Source organism: Trachurus trachurus (genome assembly GCF_905171665.1).
Source record: "Trachurus trachurus genome assembly, chromosome: 24".
NCBI lineage: Eukaryota > Metazoa > Chordata > Actinopteri > Carangiformes > Carangidae > Trachurus > Trachurus trachurus.
Window position 1 is genome coordinate 16,409,414 of NC_139910.1, and position 26,980 is coordinate 16,436,393.

Here is a 26,980-nt window from a genome sequence, read left to right on the forward strand (position 1 = left end):
GCAGGAGCAGAGGAAGCGAAGCGGCAGCGTAAACATGGCTGACAGTGGAGTGACAGGTGAGTTTGGGAGCGACTAACATCTGGACTTTATATCTGTGTTCACGTGTTTTGGTTATTTTTACAGTGGGCGCGGAGACAAAATGTGTCGCGCTTGTAATTGTTGTTTTGCGGTGTTTGTCTTTGGCCCCGTAGCGGAGCAGACTTTCCAAAAGCTAGCTGTGCTAACGTTAGCGCCGCACGCCAGACTGTTGCAGTTCAACGTCAGGCATCCTAATGTTATTGCATCATCTTTCCAAGTCGTTTTTAAATGGACTGCACAACTAAAACACGACTTGTTTAAGTTGCAACGCTGTCGTGAAGCCGGTGTTCATGAACCAGTTTGGTTACTGGTGTCGTTAGCCCGGTTCAGCCCGGTTCAGCTCGGTGCCATGCAAGCAGCCAACAGCGTCACCAGGACAGAGGGCTGGTCCTGACACCACTGCCTGTTAATAATGAAGTGTGTTACAAACTGATGTAACCATATGACATATGCAACCATTTCACAGATGGACCTGTAAAAAAGGAGGATATTGAACGAACAAAGGTTTGTGTTTGTTTCTTTTTGCTCTAGTTCCTTGCTCTAGTTTCATTTTTAGCTCTGTGTCCTAATGGTAAAGTTGTCTGTGACAGAATGAAGGCAGAGAGCTGACCAAGGAGGAGAAGCAGCGGATGAGGAAGGAGAAGAAACAGCAGAAGAAAAACAAAGAGAAGAAAGATGAGAAGGCTTCACAGGAAAGTGAGAAAGAGAAGAAGTCTCAGAGTGCAGCCGCTCCAGCTTCCCAACCTCCGACACAACCCACAACACAGAAAGGTACGGATGATGTTCACAGGGTACAGCAACTTCTGGCCACAGCTGTGTGAAATAAGCCATGCTCGTATTGTTTTTGCTTACTGTGACATTGTCAAATCACCTTTATTCTTTCAGTAAAGAAAATTGTCCCTCTATTTCTGATCCGTATTGCACTTCTAATCTTAACGCTCCACATCCGCCTGTGTGTCGTCCAGCTCCTTCAGCAGTGCCTGTCCCTGCAGCGGTCCCCGTGCCCGCCTCAGAGGCTCCTGCCCCGGCCGACAAGCCCGCTAAGAGCAAAGCAGAGCTGAAAGCTGAGAGGCGAGTTCGGCAAGAGGCAGAGAGGGCGTCCAAACAGGGCAAGAAGGGAGAGGTGGGTCAGCAGTCTTCCTTGGCCAAAGCCAAAGCACCGCCCAGCGAGCTGCAGCCAGGTACGGTAGCCAGAAGTGAAGACAATAATCCAGACAAACTGAACATGTGTGTTATAAACTGAGGAGAAAGTCACACTCTTCATGTGTCTTTTCAGTGGTAAAGAGGCTCCCGGAGCACATCCAAGCCGACAACCCAGATGTTTTAAAGAAATTGGCCAAGAAGTTGGAAAGACAACAGGTTTGTCACTTTAAATGTTATTTCTAAAAACATTTTATCGGTGAAGCATGCTTTGCCTGATTCAAGACATCTTGACATCAGCAATAAACTGTCAGGCACACATTTTTTGGACACCCCCCATGCATCCCCTGTTAATACCTAGAATCTGTAAAGCACAATCTGATATTGAACTGCATGTTAATGAGTCTTTATGACTTAAAAAGTGTGAACTGCCTGGATGTTGGGTGATTTAACCAGGCATCTATAGAGAATAATATACCACATAATGTGTGATTTGTAGAAAGGCAGACACTTGGTCTTTGTGTAGTGTGGCTCACACACTACACTGTCAGACACATTAAAGGTGTGAGTCACAATATGATGCCTAATTAGGAATAAACAGAAAGCTCTCTGCCATTTCCATTCACACTTAAGATAAAGGTCACCGTCACACTCCTGAGCATCCAACCAACACCTCTAAAATAATGTTTTCATCATTTTTTGTTACTCACTGCAACTCCACATAACTATAAATGCATGTGATTGTACGTAACATTTCTTTCAGACGCCAGAGTACAATGCTGCTACAAAGGTTAAGGTCTGACTTTCTTGACTGTGTGCCACTGACATTTGTCTCTTTTTTTTATGTTTGCTAACCTTTAACTGTTGTTGATGTCTGACGCCACTCATTTGTTGGGAAGTTAGAGATGCAGACTTCTCTGTTTGCTCTGTTTTGACGGAGGTGATGTGTGCGACTCGTCGGTTGTGTTTGTTTCAGTAGTTTTTAGTTGTGTTTTTCATTGTTTCCTTTTTTTCTTTTGTGTTCACCTGCGAGGCCGAGCTGTTTGCTGTGCAGCTCTTTGGGTTTAATCCATACAGCTGCACTGATTGTGTTCAGAGTGTTGTGTTTACAACAAAATCATACATAATGGAAGTTAAACATGAAAAAGCCTCTCACAGCACAACTTGATTGTAGCCGTTTGATTTTTTGCCTCAGTAGTCCATTTAGTTTTGCTGTGTGGTCCACAGACTTATCTGTGTATTGAACTGTGTTGAGTCTGTGCTGTGACTGTGTGTCAACCCTAATGATCTGTGTTTTGTAACCCCCTGAACTGCTGGATGTGTGATTTCAGATCCCTTTCCGGTCAGACTACGGCTACAAAGTCAGTCTGTTCTCTCACCTTCACCAGTACAGTCGCAAAGCCCCTCTAACACAGCAACTCAGGTAAACTGACTGGACGCAGCAGCTTTGTTTGAGAGAAGTTCGATGAGTGTGTGTGTTTCAGTTAAGATGTATTAAATAAACTCACAGTTGACTCTGTGGTTTTCCCGCTGCAGCATTCCCTCCACGGTCATTCACCCTGCTATTGTTCGACTGGGTCTCCAGTATTCACAGGGCATTGTAGCAGGATCCAACGCTCGCTCTGTAGCTCTGCTGCATGCCTTCAAACAGGTACAGCCCCACATGACACACACCATTCATCCAGCAACAAAACATTCATCTGTATCAGTGTACTCGCTCTATTTTCTTGTTGTATTTGGCAAAACATGTAAAAATATATTATAAACACTTCTCAAGGCCAGAAATGTTTTTACAAACAAAATTAGCTGTGTTAAATTTCCACATAACTTTACCAACTGAGATAATTGTTTTCAGTTCACTTCTTCTTTTGTTACAATACAACATGAAGGTAAAGGAAGTCAAAATCTTTGTTTACTGTACTGTTTGTATCCTCAGGTAATAAGGGACTATACTACACCTCCAAATGAGGAGCTCTCTAGAGACTTGGTAAACAAGCTGAAACCGTATATCAGGTAAAAACATGAAGTTGGAGACATTTAGTGGAACTATTCATCGTTCATGTTTCTGCATATTTACCTAAATTTTTTGTAATTTTCCTCTTTTTTTCTTACAGTTTTTTAAATCAATGTCGCCCTCTGTCAGCCAGCATGGGTAACGCAATCAAATACATCAAGAAGGAGATCTCTAATATTCCCAGTCAATGCAAAGAAGAGGAGGTTATTGTCACATTTGTATTTTCTCATAATTGAACCAGCGAATGTGTTGCATATCATTTTCCATTGACTAAACTTAACATTACAGATTTTCATTCTCCACCTCCTCTCCTCTTGTTCTCTCTCTCTCTCTCTCTCTCTCTCTGTGTGTAGGCAAAGAAGAAACTGATTAACTGTATCCAATGCTACATTGATGAGAAGATCGTTCTCGCTGCTAAAGCTATTGCCAAGTACTCCATAGAGAAGATCAGTGATGGAGACGTCATCCTAGTTTACGGATGGTGAGCCTTTTTAAAGATGATTTGCAGGGAGAAAAAAAAAACTCTTGTTGCCATGACTTTGACTGCTTATTTTTAGTCGTTAAACTGCTGGTTCCTCGTTACTTAGTGTTGCCCAATAGTTTGTCATGATGAAGAAATGTAACACTTACGTCTCCAGACACCAACCCTTTTTTAAACGACTCGTAACGCTTTCTCTTCCCTGTTTTAATAACGCTCAAACCACCCAACCCTTCCCCTCCACATCTTCGTCTGACTCAACCACATCTCCATTTTTCACGTCTGCTCTCGCCTCCCCGCGGCTCAGCTCGTCGCTGGTCAACCACATCTTGTGCGAGGCCTTCGAGAAAGGCCGGCAGTTCCGCGTGATCGTGGTGGACAGTCGGCCTCGGCTGGAAGGCAGAGAGGCCCTGAGGCGCCTGGTCCAGAAAGGCATCAGCTGCACCTACGTCCTTATCTCTGCTGTCTCCTACATCCTTCCAGAGGTGAAGCAGACCGAGCGAATCACCGACATTGTTCTGTTAAAGCAGTTTATTGCTCCATTTGTCAAAGCTCATTAAGTTTCTTCATTCTCCTGTTGTAGGTGTCCAAGGTGTTCCTTGGCGCTCACGCTCTGCTGGCTAACGGCTACGTCATGTCTCGTGTGGGGACGTCACAGATAGCTCTGGTGGCCAAAGCCTTTAACGTGCCTGTGCTGGTGTGTTGTGAGACCTACAAGTTTTGTGAGAGGGTGCAGACGGATTCCTTCGTGTCCAATGAACTCGGTAAATTCTTTTGACTTTTCGTCGTTCCCGCTGCAAATTCTGCTTTTGTAACTTCGCTCGGGGCTGTCGCACTCAACGCTTGTGTCATTTTCCAGACGACCCCGATGACCTCATCGTGACCCGTAAGGGAAAGACTCAGCTGGAGGACTGGCAGCAAGTGGACTCTCTGGGCCTGCTCAACCTGGTGTACGACGTGACGCCGCCTGATTTCGTGGACCTGGTCATCACAGACCTGGGGATGATCCCGTGCACCTCGGTCCCTGTGGTGCTGCGAGTCAAAAACATAGACCAGTGAACAACCTCCATCTCACTTCAGTCTGAGCCCAGAGGCTGTTTCTCTGTTTGTTTGATGGGGGCGGGGGAGTTTGTGTGCACAGATGCTTGCACACAACACAAAATATCGTGCTTTTAGCATGCAATAAATATATATCTGAAATGGCATAAGCTTTTTAAACCGAGTCCATGTGTGTGTTTTCTGTTAGCATGGCTGATAGGATGAGAGCACGAGTCGTGTCTCTTCTAACGCCGGGGAAAAGCCGAGATCCCTGTTACAAACTGTTTCTTCACAACAGAACATTTAATTGCCAGTATTTAGAGCAGAACAATTCCCTTGTGCTTCACAACATGCTCTGGTTGTCAACCACAGCATGCAATTTTAAACTAGCCATAAATGGTTCTTTAATTACAGTTGGATCTGCGATATCTCAGAGGAGTTTTATGGCTGCTATTCTCCAGACTAGTTTTTAATGACTTCATCAACAGAACAGGATAAGAGGGAAGAAGATAAACCTGGTTTTGGCAAAGGAACTCAACTCAACTGGTTTATTGTTGTATGATATTCACGTGCTTCAACTTTCATACAGGAACACATTTTAGTCCAACACAAAGTCAAAGATTATAAAGCAGCATTTCCTGCACAGTGCTTGATTCTTTACAGCAGGGCTATTCAATTACTAAATGTAAAGTTTACAGGATCATTTTGAGTAGATTCAACATTCACTGTATAAAAACACTATTGAATATTCACTTTGGTATATATATATATATGCTGAAGTTATTGGTGTCAGCTCAAGAAAAGTAGTACATGTACTGTTTTGAGAAGTTTATTTGGAACCCTGATTAGGTAGAAGCACCGAACCGACTCAACCATCAATCAACATCAACACATTTTCCAAGTTACTACATGTTTTTATAATTCACACATTTCATCAGATAGTGAGTGGAGTGTAGCTCAACAATAGGTACACAACATTGAAACATGCCAGATGTGGTCACAGCAAGTGATGCCTAATTACACTGTAGTAGATAAACTCAGGTTTTAATGGCTTACATGATGAATCATGTTATGAACCTGGTTTTCAACATGCAGTCAAACGGGCCAAATCCCCTCATACATGCTTCAGGATGTTTGGTTCCATTGTATAAACTCATTCAGTACATATTTGGTATGGCTTACAGTGAGCAAATGTTCAGTTTCAACACAACATCTTTGTTAATAAGCAGTGTCAGTTACATGTAATTACACTTAATTACAGTGGTCATTTTTGACAATAATTTACAAATCGTAGTTAAAAGTTTTGAGGAGGATGAATCCTCTCTCTATATTTGCATTAAGGATTCAGTAATAAAACAGTCAAATGTCAGATTTAGGAATCCCCTTAAGTAAAACAGCTGCGCCCAGAAATATTTAAAAATTAAATAAAAATGTCTAAAAGCAGCCTGGGGTGACCTCAGACTTTGTGTCAGCATATTTCCCTTTCAGAATAGTCAGTTTCAGCTCAGTAGATCCATTGCAGGTAAAGATAAAAACAAAAACCAGACCGCTGCACAGTTCAGGCTCAGAGGGGTTTGACCTTTCGTCTCTGTGTGACCCACAGCAGGACAGAGAGCACGACCGTAGACGCTCCGAGAGGCCCAAACACCTGGAGCACTGGGAACTGCCCCTATAACATTAACATTACAGAATGCATTATAATCATGAGAGTTAAGTGCAGTGGTGTTAAACTTGGTGATAATGTGAACGACTCGGATGAAGTTGTGTGCAGGACCGACCTCCCGAAGACACTTGTATCCATGGTACTTGTCAGCACAGCTGCACTCGAACAAGCCAGGGCCGTAGGGGGCGCAGAGGGAGTTCTCCGGGCAGGTCATGGCTGAGGATAGTCAGTTATTATGGGATGAACAGATGTCACACATAACCAGAGAGCTACTGCAGTTTGAGATTTTTTTCTTTTGTCGCAGTGGAAAATGATCGGATGGGAACTTACACAGCTGTCCAGTCTGGTTGCACACATTTTTCTGGCCTTCACAAATACGATTTCCATCTCTGACCTCCACCTTTGACCAGGATGCGTTACCTCCAGGACAAGCTATGTCTCCTGGTACAATCCTAAAGACACACAATTTAAGTTATAATGGAGTACAACTAACTTTATACTCATGAGCACCTTAGACAAACATTATAACTATGTACTTACATAATATTTAACTCGACGAATCCTTGAAATGCCGTGTCACTCATGTTGACAATGGGATTATTTGAGAGGTCCCTGAAAAACAAAGGTTTATTAAGTAAAATACTTTTGGAAAGGCAAAGACAAATGGTTCCATATAAGGTCTACAACAACTTAATGCGATCCAGGTCCGTCTGATGATGCAGACTCTGACTCAACATGTTCACTAGTGATGAGTGCAGCTCATTATTTGCTTTAAAAATAATGTCAGAGCCACAGAGGATGAATCCAGGCTGGGTGCTCATTTTGTGTGTGTGTGTGTGCCCACTGTGCTGAATGATGTGTAAATTAGAATGAAATTGTATTATTAACTGTACGTACATCATTAACGCTGTTGATGCCTCCTGAAGATCCTCAATGTGAGTTAGCGAACAGTTGGATAGATCCAACCTAACACACACAAACACACAGACACACACACAAACACACACTGTAAAGATCTGACTGAAGTTGCAAAAGCCTGTGTTGTAACTGGAGTCAAACAGGGACAGCGGCTGCAACAACGCTGGCACTGGCAACAGAGTAACAGGGAAGTCATACAAAAACTGATGACAAAGCAGAAAAAAGTTTTCTCAACCCAAACACATTGTTTCATTTCCACTGACCCAGACTCTACTAACCTTATTATAAAAGAAAAGACATCGGGGCCTTATGAAGACCAAACCACATGCACTATGTCAAAGTGTAATATCAACATAATAGTGATATAGTAAAATAAAAGGACTGCAAAAGTTTTAATTTTGTATTTTGTAAGAAAGACAAATACAAGCACACACACACACACACACACTGAAAAATAGGATTTAAAAAACAGAAAAATAAATAATGAAATAAGTAATTATTGAATTATTATTTTATAATAACTTGCATTTTCCCACTTGGTATAGTTATTTATGTTTCTGTAAGTTGTCTATCCATATGTATATTATTACTTCATACAGCATGTATTAACTTTATTATAACTAGTTAACCACAGGCCATTTTTAACGTAAAACTAAAACACCCTGAAGGCAACACTGAGGTCCTACCCGATGATGTGTTCAGGGTCAGTTGTATTGTCGTTTCTCAAGCAGCAGCGTCCGTCTACCCGTCCCGCGGAGTCGGAGCAAAACTCTCCCACAGCGGTGCCATTTAACACGGAGCCGCTGCAGAGCTTACATACCTGAGATTACACAGAATATATATATTAATAAGATTGTAAACAACAACATTTCCAGCCATCTCGCGCTTATAATGCTACTACGGATACCAAAACATTGAGTTTATTCGCGTTATGACCGTGTACTGCGTCGTTTATTTCTCCCCGTTAAAGACCACAGCTGTAGATAAATCCCAGTCTTACCTGCAGCTCAGTCAGCTGATAACTCGCGTTAAAACATAAATTAAAGATCAAAATAAGCACCACAGGTTTCAGCTGGCTGTGTCCAGCTTTCATTTTCATCGACTGGAGTCATATGATCCTACTGTAGCGGACATGTGACAGGAAGCTGCTCCTACACTACACAACCAGAAGTCCAATTGAATTTTGCGCTGCAAAAACGCATACAACGAATTTGTGAAGATTAAATGTAATATTATCAGGGGCCATCGAGAATAGACAACTGTAGGGAGTTAAGACTTAAGCAAGCAATGTTGTTGTTTATTTGTGCAGAAATTGTGATACAATGTTGAAATACTTAATTCTACACCTAGAAGTACCTTTGCTCTGAATTTAATGCTGTAGCAAACATGTAAAACATTAGAAAAAAAAATATATAATCATTATGACTCTGATAATAAATTAGCTAATGAGGAAAATCCCACGGCTGTAACATTAACAGCTGTATTTAATTAGATTTTTTAGTTTTTGTTTTGACAAAATTTAGACGCATTTTTTTCTGACTAATGAATTTTGACTGCGCTTTCACTGTCCCTTTGGATTGTACCAAATAAAGTGGGTCCCACGAGTTACCTGATTATAAAATATCCAAAGTACATCTGAAAGCGTACATGTAGTATATTAAAAAACGTATATATTACATTAATATCCTCAAGTGTAAAACAAGTGACGGAAATAATGCCAGTTGTCTTGGTTTTTTATCACCCGTAATAACTTGAACCCCCCTCCCGGCTGAGCATGAAATGGTTCGGCCCTGAAGGATTGTTGCAATGCCTCTTGATGGGCCACTAGATACACAGAACAGAGGATGGCTTGACGCTAATGGTACCGTACATCTGCCTGTTTTTCTTGCGGTTTCTGTCACGTTTTCTCTATGCACATACTCCTCCGCCGAACTCACTCTTCTTCAGCAGATGTAGGAGGCGGGGAAAAAACAAGCAAACACCACAACAAGTGCAACTGTCCCCTCTTTATACTCCGAAACGTTTTTACCGACGGCTCTGCGACGGTGTGTGGGGCTTATTGCAGGAGGAACCAGCTGCACCTTTTTTTATGTCTCATAAAACTTCACCCGGCTGCGCTAATGAGCTGAATCACCCGTGACTTGTGAGCTGTGAGTAGCTTTTGTTAAGTTATCACGAATTTACTCCGAAGTGCGTGGGCGAAAACGATATATTTTTCAGCACCAACAGAGTAAAAAGGTGTAATTACTTAACACTTGCAACATGGCTGCTGCTGCTGCTGCTGCTCCGGGGACGGCAGTGAGAAAAGTTTAACACACACACATACACACGGACGGACGTGGGGAGAAGTTTTGATGTGAGCAGTCCTAGGTTTAGCTGAGCTGCTGCTGCTGCTGCTGCTGCTACATGAGTTTGTTGTGTTGATATCAAAAGTCGTCAGCGGTCGGTGTCTGCTGCTCCAGCCTGGCACCACCGCTTTCTCCCCGGACTCCCAAACCAGTGGATGAACCGTGAGAGAGCCTCCTCCTCCTCCTCCTCCTCCTCCTCCTCCTTCTCAGCAGCAGTCACCGCCGACAGTCACTGCAGTGGACTTTGTGGGAAAACTGTGGTGTCTTCTTCTTCTTATTCTCCTTCTGGTGGTGGTGGTGGTGGAGGAGGCGTTTAAGGACTTGTCGTCTGGCACCAGGAGAGACTACAGTGCTGCCTTCAGGGGGTTAAAATGCATTTTTCCATCCCCGAGACGGAGGTCCGCTCAGGAGAAAATGGATCAACCTATGTGGTGAGCAGAGCATTATAATTTGTGTTTTTGTTGTTGTTGTGTTTTTTTGTCTGTACCTGTTTCCACTGTAGGCAAAGTAGTGGTCAAGGCAGCTAGAGGCAGCACAAGTTTCTGTATTTATTGCTGTAGCCTAAATGATCTAATAGCAGGAGCAGAGATGTGTCAGCACAAGATAAACAACTGCCTAATTCAATAATAAAAAAAAATCAGCTGTGGCTTCTGTGAGACCAGACCACACTTGGCCAATTTGTGCCACGTCCACTTCATTTGTTTCATGAAGATCAAGTCTAGATAGATACCATAAATTAACTTTGACATAGAAAATGATGAAAACGTGAGGAAGTGAAGTGAAAGTGGTCAACAAGAAAGGAGCCCCTGGCCTTTAGGCTACCATGAGTTAACAATTTATTTGACAGTGAACTTTGTCTAACATTTGTGTTGTGTTTCACCCATCTGTCTGAGGCTGATTTACTGACATCAGAGGAAACTTGAGTGTGTTGTCTCACCCCGGGCTACGACAGAGTCCCTTTTGTTGTACAGATTTGAGTCAGCATTTCAGTTTTGCCATCATCACGGTGACACTGACAGTCCCACTTGTTAATTAGAGAGAAAAATACAGCCAACATTACTTAACAGTTGGCTCCTGTTGGCCGTGTGTGTTTGTTTTCTTTTGCTCTCTTGTGTTCCCCCGTTGTCTTTTAAATGCTGTTTTCTAGCCTGTCTAACACACTTTGAATCACAGTGGTGTTTGAAAGGTGCTACGCCTTGTGTTGCCTTGACACATTGGCAGTCGTTGGCTGTTGTTGTTGTTGTTGTGAGGGGTATAATTCATGGGGGTTGGTCAAGGACAGCCAGGGTGAAGCATCATAGACATGAACCATTTTAAGATTTTAAGGTAGTATAGCACTGTTTTCCTCATATAGCATGAACGTCAGTCACACACACACACACACACACACACACACACACACACACACACACACACACACACACACACACACACACACACACACACACACACACACACACACACACACAGTCAGCGCTAATGTGCGACAGAGGGAGTATTGTTCTGAATAATTAGTGTCAACTCAAAATCATTTTTCCGTGATGATTTAGAAAACATTTAGACAGCCGCTCTGGTGTGAATGCTTGTCTTTTTATCATGCCTATAAAAAAAGATGTACCCCTGAGCAAAAGTCATTATGTTGCTAGGGAACGGCTGGGTTCAAGTTTATTTCTTGTTCCTAATGAATATGATATGAAGTAACACTACAACAACAAACAGGCGTAGGATATTAGGGCCATTGTTTTTGTTTAAAGGGGAGAGTTTTTGTATCAGATGCTTTATAAAAGAATGCAGCTACTCTCATATCCACCAGATGCTTTGAAATAACATCTGCAACATCTGATTTCCATGTGATGCCACACTGGCTGCTCTCAATGCCACATAACTTGAGTATGCTGCTTTCGCATCTCAACTCCATGTGCTTCAAAAAGGGGGAAAAAAATAATCTTGGAATCAGCTTGTTAATATTTGTGGGTTCAGTGTCACTGCTGCACAAACATGTTCAGAATTAGCTCTGGCTCTAAATGGAGATCCTTCCCCTGGAGAAGTTGACATAGTATTTTATTGTACAGGAATTTAGTCAGTCAGTCACTTTTCCTCCGTATTGTTCTTCAAACACCTAATCCTGCCGCAGATAATCGGTGTGTTTCTAAACTGAGAATTTCAGGTGCCATATCTGGCTCCTTTCTACCTGCCAGAGTGAATTTTTAGCCCGTGCTGCTGCAGTGGGAGCTGTAAAAGCGACGGCTTTTCACCTCTCGTCTGGCAGTCCTATGACTGTCATTGTGACCTTCCTGTAACCGGCCCACAGGAAGGGACTTTGCTTGATTATAATGCTGAGAGATGTGTTGTGTACCTTGGAACCAGCAGGCCACAGAATCTGCAGAGTTTGCACAGGGCTTTTTAGAATAACAAGGGCTGCAGTTTTTTAAATATGGAGCTGTGAAAACACAGATGAATCTTTATTTTTGAGCGCTCATGCTTCCTGTTATCTAGTAGAGTGACTGTATCTTCTGCATCTGGTTCACATGGTTTTTGCTGTATATGTTTCTGCCTGTTGTGGGTGTGTATAAGGAGAGAGAGAGATCATCTTTGGTGCTACTGTAGGTGATGGTGACTCATTTACTTTGGGAAAGAAGCAGGTTAGGACTTCGAAATGAGCAAGTAAGTCTGTTTCTCTTCATGGTGTTGCAAGCCGTGGTAGTCGTGCTCAGCAGCATGCCTTCATCAGCCCACATCTGGCAGAGAGAAATATGTACAATACAAACGAAGGGAGCCAGACAGTTTTTTTTTAAAAATGTGCTCAAATAAGGACTCATCTCAGGACCGAAACTGATTTCAACCCACCCGTGCATCACGTTGTGTGGAAACAAGAAGGTTGGTGCAGGGCTGCAGGAGACTGAAAGAACGGCACCTGAACACTGGCTCCAAAACAAAACCTGTGATTCGTAGTCGGATCCTTGTCAGATGAAAAACATGTAGGTAGTGTTTCGATTCTGATTATGTCCTCTTCATGACAAAAACATTTTATAATCTTATCTTCATCTTATCTTCTTTTTTAACCACATCAGAAACATTTAAATGTCAAATATTTGAAATGTTTTTTGTTTTTGTTTTCACCTGATTAAGGGTCTGATTGGGATCAAGAATTGTAGGATTTAAATATGTTTTGGTTTGGAGTTAGAGCAGTAGATTATAGTGGTTATATTGGAAGTCATGAATCCTGTCAAAGTGTTTGCAATTCACTGAAAAATTTGGGTAATTCTTTTTTTTGCGTTATCAAACACAGCCAAGACATTCTGCATACTCATTCTTCCTTCCTGCCTGGATACTGCCTACATGCACATTTTTCAGTCCATTCACTGGCTTTCCTCCAACTTTTTTTTTGTTTTTTGCCTTCCTCTTTCTCTCCTGAAGTTTTAATTTGTGTCTTTCCTGTTTTCCTATTGATCAGCACAGTAGATCAGTCATGGCATGTGCAACCGCATGCAACAATGTGGTCAGGAGTCCTTTTGTTTCGACCGATGACCCACCATGATGTTGACTATAAATATTCATTGAGACGGACGGAGAAGGAGATTAAAGCACTGATAGGTTTGTGCTTTGACACCCAAATGGGAAATGTCCTCAAGGTTACACTTCCTCTCATTCTTGGCCAGAGCTGGACACAGCCAGGTGCACGGTTACATTACTTAACAAAGGAAGGAGCAAATATTGTTGCCGATAACAAAACAGCTTAGTCATATCATGAGTTAAGTGTCTTAGGTACCAAGACACTTAGGTACCAAGCTGGAGTAAGGAAAGGTAGTGGTAATATCCTAGGAGTTGATGGTAGTGGTGGTAGCTACAGATTGCTTTCATCGCAACATTAGCCGAACCTTTAGCAGCTTTTGAGTTTTCACCAGTAGAGTCTGTTGTGGAAAAGTTACAGCCTCATATCTTTTAGCTGTTTTCTCTAAAAGAAAAACGAGGGCAGTTTTATTATTTAGAGCAGCAAGATCGACTGGTGGTTATACAGGCTTGTGGCACCTTGTGAAAAACACTGGCTTCTTTTTACAGTTCAAGGGTGCTGTTTTTTCGTGCAGGAGTCTGTATATGGGTAAACTTAAGAGTTGTTTCCCCCCCTCTTCACTTTGTTATTTATGTGGTCTAGTGTCATTCCCAACACTTAATGAGGCATCTGATGTGAAAAGTATGACTTTACAGCAGATAGCTTTTTCCAAATGGTGTTTTTTTGGAGGAGTATCCACTGATATCTCCCATCAGAACAAAAAAGGGGAGTCTCGGAGAAACAATTAATGATTCTTCCTGTGGTTTTTTTTTTGTTTTGTTTTTTGCTTTCTGTATTTGTTTGCCACAGTATAATGCAATGCACAGCTGGTTTGATTGGAAAATATGCAGCAGGTTCTGTTTTCCCCTGTGGAAATCAGCAGGGTTTGATTGAATCCACATTCACACTTCATCGGTTTGGTCTTCCTAATGAAAACAAAGAGTGAGGAGACACTCGGCGGTGAGAGAAGTTGAAATAAGTTGGGATGAGTTGAATGCTCTGAGGGATGAATTGCTGTTGCTTTGCTGTTGTCTGTCACCCACTGTGGTTTTACCTGTGCTCTGAATTTATAATGTGGCGTCTGGGGGAATGCATTTGAAGGAATTACCATCAACTTTGGACTGATGCATTTTATTTAATGAGATTTGCAGTTCAAGAAGGGATTTTGTTATTTGAGAGTCATCCCTTTAGTTCATTCTGATATTTTCACACCTGTGTTTCCACTATTAAGTGTGTTTTTATAGAAAAGAGATCACTACACAGGTTTGAAGTTTAGCCTTTCTGCAATATATCCTCACCTTTGTCCCCTCTCTTTCCAACAGGCATACAACATCCACGTTAACGGTGTCCTGCACTGTCGGGTACGCTACAGTCAACTTCTTGGCCTCCATGAACAGGTAAGGCTTGAGCTGTCATAATATACCCTTCGCTGTCAGTGTGGTTTAGACCAGAAGTGACCGGTCCTGCATGTGTGGCACACTGAAACCTGTTCAAATGCCACCACGTCCACCCAGCGTGACCTTTCACTCGTCTTTGTGTCATACGGTCAATACGCCAGCATCCAGTCACTTTCAATCACGCCTGCGATGGCTTGAAGCCTTGTGCCGCTGCTGTCCCACCTAGAGTTCAGACCATTGCATGTAAATGGGCAGCATTGTGGAGGAGGATGGAGGGGGTGGGTGACATGGAAGGAATGTTCTTGGCCTTTCTTTCACTTCACCTGCTGGGAAAAGGAACTTAATCTGAAAAAGCAATGTTGTTGGAAAGTGTAGAGTTGCCTGGTCTCGATGATTTTTTTGGTCTTTGCCTCAGTTAAACTTTACACAGAGCCACAGCTATTTGTTAGAACTGTGTTATTGGGCAATTAGTGTCTTCAGCATGTACTTGTTTTTTTTTGTAGCACTGCGGTTGAAAATAAACACAGTCCTGAAAGTGGCTTATGTTTAGGAGGTGCATGCATTGTTTGCAAAAGATGGTTTTATTGTTGATTGTCTGGTTGACTTCCTGTGAGCTCTGTGTGCCATAGGATCTTCATCAACAATGCACCCGTGTTGTTGAGAGAAATGTCCCATTTCCTGTTTTCGCACATTAATAAACAAGCATGGAAGGCCCAAACTTTGCTGTCTTCTTTCTCAAGTCCGTATTAACCAGTCTGACAGTTGCCGTTGCCTGGCAACAGGGTGTGAGGAAGACACACTCGAATCTATAAGCATCAACCCCAAAGGGCTTTCTGTGGTGTTTGCGTGAACCCAGAATATTATGTGGCGATTGCGGCGCTCCTGCTCATTTATTGCTGTGAAAAGTTTGAGTGTTAACTACTCCTCTTGTTTTCTCCTCTGTAAAGACTTGAAATGAGCTGGGATTTGTTTCAGATTTAGGGGACCGATGAATCTGTAACCTGTGCTCGGTGTCTCCTCAGTGAGCTGATTTGTATGTGTAACCAGTGCTGCCTCTGGCGGACTGAAAATACCAAAGGGCAGTATGTTGAGGTGAAAATCACCTCTCTTCCTCTGTGGTCTGCTTTCATCACACCATATGTGCAGGACCTGAGGACTTTATAACGAGGGGGAAAAAAAGTGTTCATGAATTCCTAATGAGTGTGATGCACAGCTTTAGCCCGCAGCGACATACAGGTTAAAATTAAACCACATTTGATGTGTGAGACTAGATTCGTGAGGTCTTAGTTTAAGACCTCCACGGTTCAAAGCTCCCAGCCTTTATATGACACAAAAGGGGAAGAAATGAGTCAAGAAGCTGGAAGACAAAGTAAACTTGGAATGACTAGACTTGCAGGGTGCCAGATGTGTCTGTGTCTGTGTGTGTGTGTGTTTGCATGCGTGTGTGTGCTATGCACGGAAACTCCACCAGCTAGTCGTTGAAACAGGGCTCAAAATAAACCTGTGATTCATCTCGAACAGCATGAACATACCTCCTTGAAAAATGAATCCCTAACTAATTCAAGGGACGGCCACTCTGTGCCGAACTTAATGAGTTAAATCGCATAAACCCACATATCTGCTCGCACAGATGTTGTACATTTTATATTTGAAAAAAAAAAAACTGTGCTCCTCGACTCTGTTCAAATATTCACTGTCAGAAGCAGAAAAACACAGGTTGTATAGACTCCAATCCTGCATCCTCTTTGTTGAAGTTCCCAACTTGTGTTTTCGCACCAACAGATAAAGAAAGAATATGGCAGCAATGTGGTGCCTGCCTTCCCTCCAAAGAAGATCTTCACACTGACTCCTGCTGAGGTCGAACAGAGACGGGAACAGCTGGAGAAATACATGCAGGCTGGTAAGTTGCTCACACTAAACCGACTTCTTATTCATCGCTTGTGTGGCATTTCACTTCCTCCCTGGCAGAATTTTAATTCCAGCTACATCGAGGTTGTTGTTGTTTTTTTGTCAGTGCTTAAATTAGATAGTAGTCATCTGTGAATTGCAATCCACATGTCCCTGCTAATTTATTTCCCCTTTTCGGTGTATGTGGGAGGGGCGGGGGTGGGGAGAGGTCGCATTTCACAGACTTTTGTTTTTGAAACACTGTCAATTTGGTGCACAAACACTGTTTTCCTTGAAATGTTTGTTCACAAGAATGACTTGGCTGTGTGTCTGCAGGGAGTTCGGCCATACACTGGGCTTTTCATGACATAGAAAAGCAAAAAAAAAAAAAAAACAACAAACCAAAAAGTGTTTTAGTGAAGAGCTGACGATCAGAGCACAGTCAGCTGGGACACTGAGCCAAAGCCTCGCTAGACAGAGTTATGCTGACACACCTGAAAAAAAAAATCCCCACTCAGTATTTCAGACCTGGGAGGGTTTTAAAAGTTTATAGGTTTGGATCCTGTAGTGATGATCTCCCCCTTTTCCTCCAGGGAAGATCAACTTTTGTCTAAAGTCCCAAACTACAGTTTCGTTTCCCTGTTGTAGAGTTTTTCTTTTTTTTTTTCAACATATTCCAAATTTTGTAAACAGGTCGAGGGTGCACTCTCTGCACACACACATGAGTATGTGGAACTGGCAGCAATGCGCAGGGTTTGTTTTAATCCTCTCAAGCACTGGCAGTTACAGCAGAACAAGGAAGCGTTGTTCGAGTGTGTATTTGCTCATAGTCTGGGAGCACACGCACACAGGGTGTTCTTGGCTACAAGTTCACTTGGTTACATCATAGCTTTTTACATAGTTATGGAAAATGAACAGCCACAAACACAATCTGCTCTGACGCAGATGGCTCACAGAACTTTCACATTTTGTCAAAGGGTTAGACCAATTTGTAGAAGGACAATAATGTACATAGTGACACACACACACTTGGTTATATTGTAGTCATGCTGGCCTCCTACATAAACAATAAACTATATTCTGCCACCGTAAACTCCATCAACCGAAAGCAAAAGAGGATTTGTGACTACATGATGTTTAAAATGGTTTGCAATAATTTAGAGCTAATTGAACTGATGCCAGATAAGAAGTTAATTCATTTTTTACTGACCTCCCTTCATAAAGACTTTTTTTTTTTTTGGCACATTAAATTAAATTGCCTTGACAAATGTCTTGAAAGGTCGAACCCATTTCACAGGAAAGAAAATCAAATCGCACGATAAGAGGACAATTAGAAAGAATTTGGAAATGGCTCTGCCTAAGGAGGTTTATGTTTACATAACTCCAGCAATTAGCTGAGACTCTTTTAGCGGATGTTAACAATTCAAAGGCAAACATATCTCTTTCTGACTTCCGCTGCTTCATCCAGTGAACAATGAACTCATTTTGTTTCTCTAATGCTTATTTTGTTTACAGTGCGTCAGGATCCTTTGCTCGGAGCCAGTGAGATGTTCAACAGCTTCTTAAGGAAAGCACAGCAGGTTGGTGGATGTTTCTTTTCTTTTTTTTTTAATTCCTCCTCCTCCTACCTGCATTAGGCTGTTAGCTGTTGGTCAACAGGCCTGTGAGGAGGCGGGGTGTGCTCCTCGAACCAAAAGGCTGATGCAGTCATTTCTGCCCGGCTAGTCATTACTTCTGACATTGTGGTGGAGTGAGGTAAGTGAGGTGGCTGTATTCTTGCTGTGCGTCGCAGTCAGTGGCAGCACACGCCCTAATCTTGGATTGTGTCATCTCCACTTTTAAACGACTCGTCCTATAGGATTGGGTTTTTTGTTTGGGTGAAGAAATGACAGCAGCTGAGGGGGGGGAAGCAACCCTTTGCCAGACAGATACAGCATTACAGTTGCATCTTGCGTAGGTGGGGATCCCTTTGAACATATACTATATCGTTCAAAAACATAAGAGCCAACCTAATGATTCATCCCCATTAGACTAGCCAAAGAGATCTTTCTGCAGTACTGAAAATGCAAGGAAATTCTTAGCTGAAGTCGGCGGTGCTGTTACAACACAAACTCACTGAATGTTTGATGCTGCTTGATTGGAAAAAAACACAAAACAATGTGTCATCTTCACATTCAGACCAAGTAGCAGGTTGATTCGTCATCACTCAAGCTGTGACCTGTATCGCCAGGAGGCCTGTAAATCCAATAACCTTCACGGACAGATTCATTTGTCTGCAGCAACATCACACCCATTCTGCTTCTGCTTCTCCGTCGTCTTCCTCTCTCATTAGACTGTTAGACTGTGTCTCTCTCTCTCTCTTTCCCCCTCCCCGCCCCCCACCTTCATCCAGCTCCTTACAGTTTCGTGCTGCGAGGACAGCAGGTGCAGAATAGGAGATGAGTTACCACCCGCTGTTGTCATTTCATCTGCACCTATAGTGGCAAGGGTGTACTTGGAGGCTCCCTGTAAAGGAAACAACAAAGATGAGAGATAATTTAGCGGTGGTGGTGAGATACTGCCTCAGGACAGGAGAGACCGGGGTTTGCCAGATTAAGATTTCATATTTGGTATCATCAGATCAGAAGCTGCTATTTAGGGTTCTGAAATATTCATAGGTTTATGCAGTTTACTTTATTTCCTTCACTTGTAATCATTGATTTTTGTGGATTTTTGTTCCATCGTCTGACATGAAGAAGAGCACAAACTCAACAGTAATAATGAATATAACTTCCTTTATTTCTGTCTAAGCTGACGGCACTAAAATAAATGGAGGGCAACCTTAAAGCTGCAACAATTAGTGTATTTCCAGAAAATAAATGCAGCTGTTCTGATAAGTGATAACTGGTTCCTGGTGAATATTTATTGGTCTCCTTATTCTTCTATGATTTATCTATGAATGGATCTACAGTATCTGTCTGTGAATCTCTTTGGGATTTTGGACAAAACAAGGCATTCATTTGGGAATCAGGAATATCATCTTTTTGACACCATATAGAAGATTCGGTAACACTTTACTTGAAGGTATCGTCATAAGACTGACATGACACAGTCATGAACGTGTCATAAACATTATGTCAATGTCATAACGTTGTCATTAAGTGTCATTCGGTTAACCCTAACCCTACAAAAACCAAATGACACTTAATGACAACGTTATGACATTGACATAATGTTTATGACACGTTCATGACTGTGTCATGTCACTCTTATGACGATACCTTCAAGTAAAGTGTTACCGAAGATTCATTAAGGATTACAATTGATGAGAGTTGTAATTGCAGAGTAAACACTAGATGACAGCCAGGAATTTATAGTTAAAGCAGATATCAGCTTCATGGCCGTTTCGGCTAATGCTGCGTTCAAGGCAGGCTTTTGAAACCGTAAGTTACAGCTTCAAGTCACAACTACGACTTGGTAGCGTTCCAGGTAACCCGTAGCTCGTGTTTTTACCATCCTGTTGTCTGTGAAAGTTCCCTATAACGGCCACTCGTAACTTCCGACCCGTGAACTCGTACCAGATCGAACTGGTATGACTTCACAGGAAGGAAAAACACAAAGTACGAGTTTCTTTGAACGCACCATGAGTTAGCAGCCCCCGCCCTTGTCAGGCATCAATTGGTCCTCGTGCTACGTCACCACATTCACGCGCATCCCTTGGCTGCACACACAGCCCTTCATGCCGTTCTCTCTCCTCATTGGATAACACTTGTATCCCACAAGGAAAATTTTCTCCTCGGGTTACAGCAGAGCAGAGTGACGGAGAGACTCGTGTTTAGGCTGAAATACTTCATGTAAGTGATTGCTGACGGAAAATAGGACTATTTAGGACTTATATTAACAAAAACATTCCACTGATATCTGCTTTAATTCACATTTCACATGAAAACATTTTTGCACTGTATTTTTCTTTTTTTTGCATTGAGGATTTTGTTGTTAAATCAGACTTCAGTGTCTGCCTTGTCAGACCTCATTTTGTTTATGGCATCAAATTGTTAATCCTCCTCATTAAGTGTCATTTGACTTGTAACTTTACATACTGTTTGTGTGTTTCTAAAATAAAATTGACCTTTCCAGGCCAAATGTCTTGTTTTACAGTCGGTGAATGAACTTGGTACCACAGATTCCAATGTTGACCCTAGAAACGACGCAGCTGTGCTCATAGTTTTCTGTGTTGATCAGGCTCATTGAAGTGGAAAAGTTTAGTTATTTTTAATTTTATTTCAAGAAAAGTATGCTTTGTTTTTACCACCACTGGAAATTCAACATGACTCTCACAGCCCATATTTTTCTGCCCATATGACCTGGTAGGATTCTGTCGTCCTCTGATGGGAATAAAAACACACACACAACGTCGCTCACCCATGAAGCTAAAGCAAAGCCTGTCATGTTTTGTGTCTTTCCCACAGGAGACGCAGCAGATTCCCACAGAAGATGTCGCCCTAGACATCTGCCTCTCCAACGGTCAGAAGGTCACAGTCAACATACTGACCTCAGATCAGACGGAGGATGTCCTTGATGTAAGTGTCAAAATGTCCTCCGCTAAAGACAGCAAACACATTTTCACATGTTTTCAAGTGCTGCTGAATATGCTGTTGTTCGAGGACATTTGCAGCTTTAGAGTCTATTTAACTAGAGGCATTTAATCTGTGCTGTTCAAAAGTGCTGACAGACACACAGGGTTTCCTTCAGGCAGGCAATATTGCTGTAGACCCCTCTGTAAGATCAGTAGACTAGTACATATCATAAATCAAGTGAAGCTGCATTTATGTCTATACACTGGCTTCACTATGCTAATGCTTTATGAAGCCATGGCTACTTGGATCATCCAATAAAAAGTCACAATAAAGTGGAAAAAAATAAATAAAATAAGATTAAGGCCTGATGGTCATGTGTGACTTACAAAATGGAATAAGTCTTCGAAAAAGCAAATTAGATAACACAGCAATAAGCAAAATATTGAGTAACACTGGTGACATTAAACATTTTTTTTTTACATTTGATCACGCCACTTAGTACGTGCACTTGATCTCTGCTCCACATTGACCATAAAAACACACACAACCCACAACCGCACGCACTCTGAAATAACTCATCAGAGTAAACGCGTTGATGTTTCATCATGATGTCCTTGCCAATAAATCTAGGTTGTTCGAGCTCTCTTTAAGTGCTCTCATCAAAGTTTAACCACAGATAACCTCTGCAGGCCACAGTGTCAGATATCTCAGTCAACGACAGAGTTTCACACGGTGTGTTGGTAGGCGGATGTCACGTGTCGCGTGTGTTTGGTTTCTTGACTATAATTGCTGTATTTTTTCTTCTTACAAATTCAACAATTGCAATCACATTTGTAGCAGTTTTGTCACTGGAGTTAAAAATCAGGTCAAGGAAGAAATTATACTTTTATATCAGAGCTGTTATGGAGCAAGCAATCCCTCCCCCCCTGTAAGAGTGTAACAGTTAAAAGCTCAGTCTCTCATTTTAAGTTTTATTATTCAAAATGTTGTGATTTCTTTTTAAAGTGTCAGTTCATGTTTGTTCTAATACTTAATTTAACTTAACAAAGCAAAGATAAAATTACAGGTTAAAATGTCAAAACAAATCCCATGAATCAAAGCTGATAGAGCCAATGTGAACACTGTGCAACACTGCAGCACTTTATTTGCCAAGTCCTCCTCATTTTAAATCTTTGGAACTTTAGAAGTGTTTGTACTGTGGAGATGATAAAGTCTGATAGTTGCTCTACACCTTTTTTTTTTTGATGTGCCGCGTCTTCCAGTCTTCAGTCAAAATGCCACTGTTTTCATACCGAGCTGTGTCCTCCCCTGTTTTCAATCATTTCTTATCTTCATCCCTCATATCTCACTGAAAGAAAATCAGATGAAGGAGTGACATGATAAAATCAGATTGTGAACATTAACACTCTGACTCTCCCCATTTCTATCTCTTCCTTTCTCTCTTTCTCATCTTTCTGCAGGCTGTTGCAACAAAGCTCGACCTTCCAGATGACCTTGTTGGTTATTTCAGTCTCTTCCTGGTTCGAGAGGGTGTGGACGGAGGTTTAACATGTGAGTTTCTACATCACCCAGTTTGACCTAATGCAACATTTCATTGTGTCTGTTATTAGTAGAGAGCTTTTTCCTTATAGTTCATGTAATTACTTATTAATTATTGGTCAATAAATATAGCAGTGAAATGGCAAAATAAACAGACACAGAAATCATTTGCAGCTGAAAGTTTATACTTGTCAGGCTCTAAGTAGATCTGCTTATTATTTAGATGCATCCTTAATCCATTTAAGAGCTTTTTATAATGCTAAAGCTGGAAATCAGCGGATAACTGGTGTTTTTTATCAAAGCAGCAGACTAAATGTCCTGTACACGCCGCTCTTTCATAGTAATGTAAACATAAACTACTTTATCAGGTCGGCGAAGGACTGTTCTCAGAAGACACACAGGCGGACAAATTATTCTTGCAAACAGAAACAGAAGAAAATGGGATTTGGGATTAAAGGCTAAAACTTTTGTTAAGCTTCACTTTAGAATAACTTTTCTGCTAAACCAAAGGGCATTATGTTCTGTAATGTCATGCTCTTGGGTTTGGTTTTCTCTGACTCTGAATCTTCCACAATGAGGTATAAAGGACTGCTCTGGCAGCGCTCCAGCAGCTCCGTTTATCTGTCTCCTTCTTTGGCAATTTCATTCTGTGAACTAATTAAAACACGACAGCATCACCACATTTCCTACTTAGTTTTCAGAGTGGAGGTTTAAAATAAATCAGTGATTATAGATGAATAAATGACTCACAAAACATGCACATGATAAACATAACATTTGTTTAAATATCCAAGCCCAAACTCCATTGCATGGCCACCAGTATTAACATTTATCCCAAGATAAACACTACATGTACATACATTTAATAAGTTTTGTCGGCGCTTGCTAATTAAGTTAGAATCAATTAATAACACAGTCGAACGTCCTGCCTGCTTGGGGGGGAGAACAGCTGCATACACCGCTGGAAGCAGGTTGTGTGTTGCCAGGGTGTGGTAACAGATGTGCTGGAATTGTATAGGTGTGTGTATTGTGTGTCTAGCTTGTGTTTCATGAACACATCTGGTAAAAACAGGAGTGCTGGCAGGTACGCACACGATGACATGATGCTCTTTCTACTGTATCTATGACTAAAAATCATGATTCATCTATTGGAAGCTAAGTGAGGGCTGGACTTTGCTTATTTGTTGGCTGCTTCATGTTAAACAGTTGTGCAGTGTTTAAACTGGCACGTGTGTGCAGTGTTTTCAGGTTGAGAGTGTGCTTACTTGCTGTGTCACGTGTCTAATCTGTGATGTCGGACACTTGTCAGTTTCAAAATGGTGTTGCGTTCTGGGCAATGAAGTATCGTCTCTGTAAATAGGAGACCTCAGAAATTAATCTGCACTTTGAACTGCAAATCCATGATGGTATTCTGTGAATACATGAATAAAATGATATAATTTTGTTAGTGATCAGTGTATTTGTATTTGTTGATCAGTGTATTTGTTGCCTGTGAACAGTTTATGTTTGAAAATGTGCAAAACAGTTCACACTTTTTCTCCTGCCTCCGCCAAGGGGCTCAAAATCATTCAAACTGCAGCTGCCAGGCTACTGACCCCTAGTTACTTTTCTGATCCCCACATTCCTCGCAATCTTCGCCAATCGTCAGATTTTGTGCCATTTACCCTCTCAAACTACAAAACATGCTGTTTCAGCCCCAACCATCTGAACTCATCGTCCCCAGTCCAAGAGATTTTCTGAATCTTTGAACAGTTTTAAGCAGCTTCTGAAAACCTGTGTCAGGCAAGGTTTTTTATAGACATCCACCCCTGTGCTATCACAACCAGTTACTGTCATCGTGTGAGACCCCCTCAAATCTGAGATGACAAGTCTCAAAGGACAAATTCCCAAATACAGAGGAGGATAGTGTAACATAAAACTGTTGATATAACTAAAAGGGTATGGCCACAGTGAGGCTCCTTATCAACCATGTAAATATACGTATGCACAGTTTATGCCAGTCATACCCTTTGTAACCGTTTGTCTTGATGCAGTTCATCTGCGTTTGAGAGGCCAAGACAATCATATAAATCAGATTTAACCACTCTTCATCTCAGAGATATATACAGATATTAACATTAACATTAATTTACTGTGACAGCTGCTCCTTTAATATTTCATAGTGAGTTATCTGATTATGGGCAGTTCTACAAGTCAGTGTTTTATAGCAGTGGTGAATTTTAGCATGATGGGTTTCATCAATATAATGAAGCATTTAATTTTTGGGGGGTTTTATCCATTAAATATATTCAATTTACAATATAATCATCATGCTATAGACTAGAGTATAAAAATCTAACAATGCCAGTGCTCCAGCAGCCTAGACTCTGATGATCCTCTGTCCTCTGAGCTCTGGTGCTGTAGTTGTTTCATCTCTTTTTGATCTTGCTTTAATTAAAGTGTACATGCAGTGTCAGTTGGCATGTGCTGATAACGTTATTAGGATTCAATTTAATGTTAATTTTGTGAGTGAGAGGCCATTAAGCCACAGTATTTTCTGTTCCCCCATCACTCTGTCTTGTGGGGTGCACACAGCAGAATTGTCCTAAGTCCCTTTTCCTAACCCACAGGTAACGGTGTGAATGCAAAACACTGTGTGGTATTTGCACCTGCGTTTGTTTCCACAAGGACAGTCACAGTGAGTCAGGGAACAGAGCAGGCAGCAGCAACAGCTTTCCACATCAAGATGCTTAAGTTTTCCATTCCATCACAGCACGGTTGGGTCAAATCCCCCTCTCTGTCCCTAAGGCGCTGCTCTTCTCTCCTCCTCCACCTGCCAAAATGCACCCCCTCCCCCCTCCCTCCATACTCCTCAAGCTAAATCCATTCCAGGCTGAAAATTGTGCCAGGTGAACTTGGAGAAACCCGTAAATATTGCAGGCATGCTGTATATTCTTGGCACAGTTTAGATCTGAAAATCTGAGTGGTATGAAAGAGAAGGGCCGTGTGTTAATATAACTCCAATACTAGAATAAATCCGGCGCAGCAGGCTGCGGATCAGACAGAACTGGTGGTGGGAGTATTGACATAAGGGTAGGTAGAAGAACTCAGTTCCTTACCGACAGGCAGCAGGTTTCCCAGAAGTCTGAGTGTAAATCAATATATGCTTTAAAATATGCAAAGCCATGTCAAGAAGACCCAGCATGTGCTCGTCTTCTTTTTGTGTGCAGTTTCCCGCTGATGATTTAGTGGGCAGAGGAATGCTTCAAAACATTTTAAGCATTCACTTTGTGCGAGTGTGTTTTTCACTTTTAATCCTGCAGAGATTTTCAACATCAAAGTGTCCAGTCCACCAGTGTTTCTGTGGCTCTGCACATAAAGAGAACATGAACAGACTTTTACAAACCTAATGGCAAACTAAAGTGCTCTTCGGCCTTTGCATTGGTTGTGCGCTGTCCACATTTATTGTTGCCTGAAAATCCAGCAGAGGCAGCAAGCACCTGAGATCTCCTTTATTCTCCTGGGGGAATGGGCTACAATGAAACAGCTGCAGACTATGGACACACACACACACAGCTCGTTATGTGTTTTTACATTTGAATACTAACACACACATACAAAGTTTTACCCTTATGGGACCTATCCAGATGGAGTCTTCCCATCCTTGATTGTTTGTTGTTGGCATCATTATCCAAATGTCCTTGGGACTTTAGCTGCACTTGTGCCTCACTCTCTCTCTTTCTGTCTCTTTCTCTCAGTTGTACGGAAGCTACAGGAGTTTGAGCTGCCTTACGTATCCATTACCAGCTTGCGGAGCTCTGAATTTCACATACTCCTACGGAAAAGGTACCCACCACCTGTTCACATCATGATTTTGAATCTCATCATGTGCTTCCCTAAAGTGCTCTCCTCCACATCCACTGTAATTATAGCTATGATTCAGTGTCCAGAGTATGCCTCCGTTATTTATCTGAGCCTGTAATGACGCTGGTCTGAGATCTCTGTTTCTAGTGAGCAGTACACAGATAAACTACATCTGCTGTATCAGTTTAATTCTTTAAGGTTTTCTGTTTTCATTGTGGGTGTTTCCTGTTTTTTATTCCTTATCTGCCGTGAGGCACTTGTTCCCAGTGTGTCAGAGCAGCGGTTAGCCAAACTGCAGACTCCTTATCCAGTCTCACCATCTCCCACAAAGTAGCTGTTAATTTGGAAAAGAGACCAGGCCAGGGTCATTAGTTTTACCATTTACTCTGCCAAGGACAGTTATCATGAGCAGACAGGTTGCGCATTTGACACGAAGGGATTAGACGGGGACATAATTCTGATGTTGCAGCAGCGTGGAGCTGGACAATAAAATGTGTTTCAGTTGACACGACGAGTCCCCCACCCACTTAA

General features: G+C 41.9%; 3 protein-coding genes across 4 annotated transcripts in view; 2 read left to right on the top strand and 1 right to left on the bottom strand.

Moving 5' to 3' along the window:
- Nucleotides 1-4,920, top strand: eif2b4 (eukaryotic translation initiation factor 2B, subunit 4 delta). 2 transcript variants are annotated; one of them, XM_084000536.1, is made up of 14 exons: nt 1-56; nt 545-582; nt 669-849; nt 1,044-1,259; nt 1,355-1,437; nt 1,982-2,008; nt 2,550-2,641; nt 2,755-2,869; nt 3,155-3,231; nt 3,333-3,435; nt 3,586-3,713; nt 4,018-4,195; nt 4,294-4,474; nt 4,570-4,920. In XM_084000536.1, exons 1-14 carry the CDS (start codon nt 35-37, stop codon nt 4,767-4,769), a joined length of 1,641 nt encoding a protein of 546 aa, XP_083856662.1. In that variant the 5' UTR covers nt 1-34; the 3' UTR covers nt 4,770-4,920. The 2 variants fall into 2 exon arrangements, with proteins under 2 accessions (XP_083856662.1, XP_083856661.1); XM_084000535.1 differs by lacking the exon at nt 1,982-2,008.
- A 641-nt stretch (nt 4,921-5,561) lies between these two features.
- Nucleotides 5,562-8,457, bottom strand: atraid (all-trans retinoic acid-induced differentiation factor). The gene is made up of 7 exons (XM_084001271.1): nt 8,330-8,457; nt 8,016-8,149; nt 7,309-7,377; nt 6,952-7,023; nt 6,742-6,863; nt 6,527-6,627; nt 5,562-6,417 (listed from the first exon to the last, which is right to left on the bottom strand). The coding sequence occupies exons 1-7, from the start codon at nt 8,426-8,428 to the stop codon at nt 6,313-6,315; spliced, it is 702 nt and encodes a 233-aa protein (XP_083857397.1). The 5' UTR covers nt 8,429-8,457; the 3' UTR covers nt 5,562-6,312.
- A 716-nt stretch (nt 8,458-9,173) lies between these two features.
- The window catches only part of snx17 (sorting nexin 17), a 28,804-nt gene continuing 10,997 nt past the window's right edge, over nt 9,174-26,980 (top strand). Inside the window, exons 1-7 of the mRNA XM_084001038.1 lie at nt 9,174-10,108; nt 14,550-14,624; nt 16,407-16,524; nt 18,027-18,091; nt 20,960-21,070; nt 22,528-22,618; nt 26,344-26,431. Coding sequence (XP_083857164.1) covers nt 10,049-10,108; nt 14,550-14,624; nt 16,407-16,524; nt 18,027-18,091; nt 20,960-21,070; nt 22,528-22,618; nt 26,344-26,431 — 608 coding nt within the window. The 5' untranslated portion in view covers nt 9,174-10,048. The remainder of the gene's footprint in view (nt 10,109-14,549; nt 14,625-16,406; nt 16,525-18,026; nt 18,092-20,959; nt 21,071-22,527; nt 22,619-26,343; nt 26,432-26,980) is intronic.

What these genes read in the sequence shown, in the direction of transcription:
- atraid (XM_084001271.1), bottom strand. Translation starts at nt 8,428, where the DNA reads ATGAAAATGAAAGCTGGACACAGCCAGCTGAAACCTGTGGTGCTTATT. An exon ending in ATCAGCTGACTGAGCTGCAG is followed by an intron (nt 8,150 to 8,329) that starts GTAAGACTGGGA and finishes GTGTAATCTCAG; the next exon opens with GTATGTAAGCTCTGCAGCGG. An exon ending in GATACAAGTGTCTTCGGGAG is followed by an intron (nt 6,418 to 6,526) that starts GTCGGTCCTGCA and finishes TTAATGTTATAG; the next exon opens with GGGCAGTTCCCAGTGCTCCA.
- eif2b4 (XM_084000536.1), top strand. Translation starts at nt 35, where the DNA reads ATGGCTGACAGTGGAGTGACAG. An exon ending in AGTACAATGCTGCTACAAAG is followed by an intron (nt 2,009 to 2,549) that starts GTTAAGGTCTGA and finishes GTGTGATTTCAG; the next exon opens with ATCCCTTTCCGGTCAGACTA. An exon ending in GTCAATGCAAAGAAGAGGAG is followed by an intron (nt 3,436 to 3,585) that starts GTTATTGTCACA and finishes CTCTGTGTGTAG; the next exon opens with GCAAAGAAGAAACTGATTAA.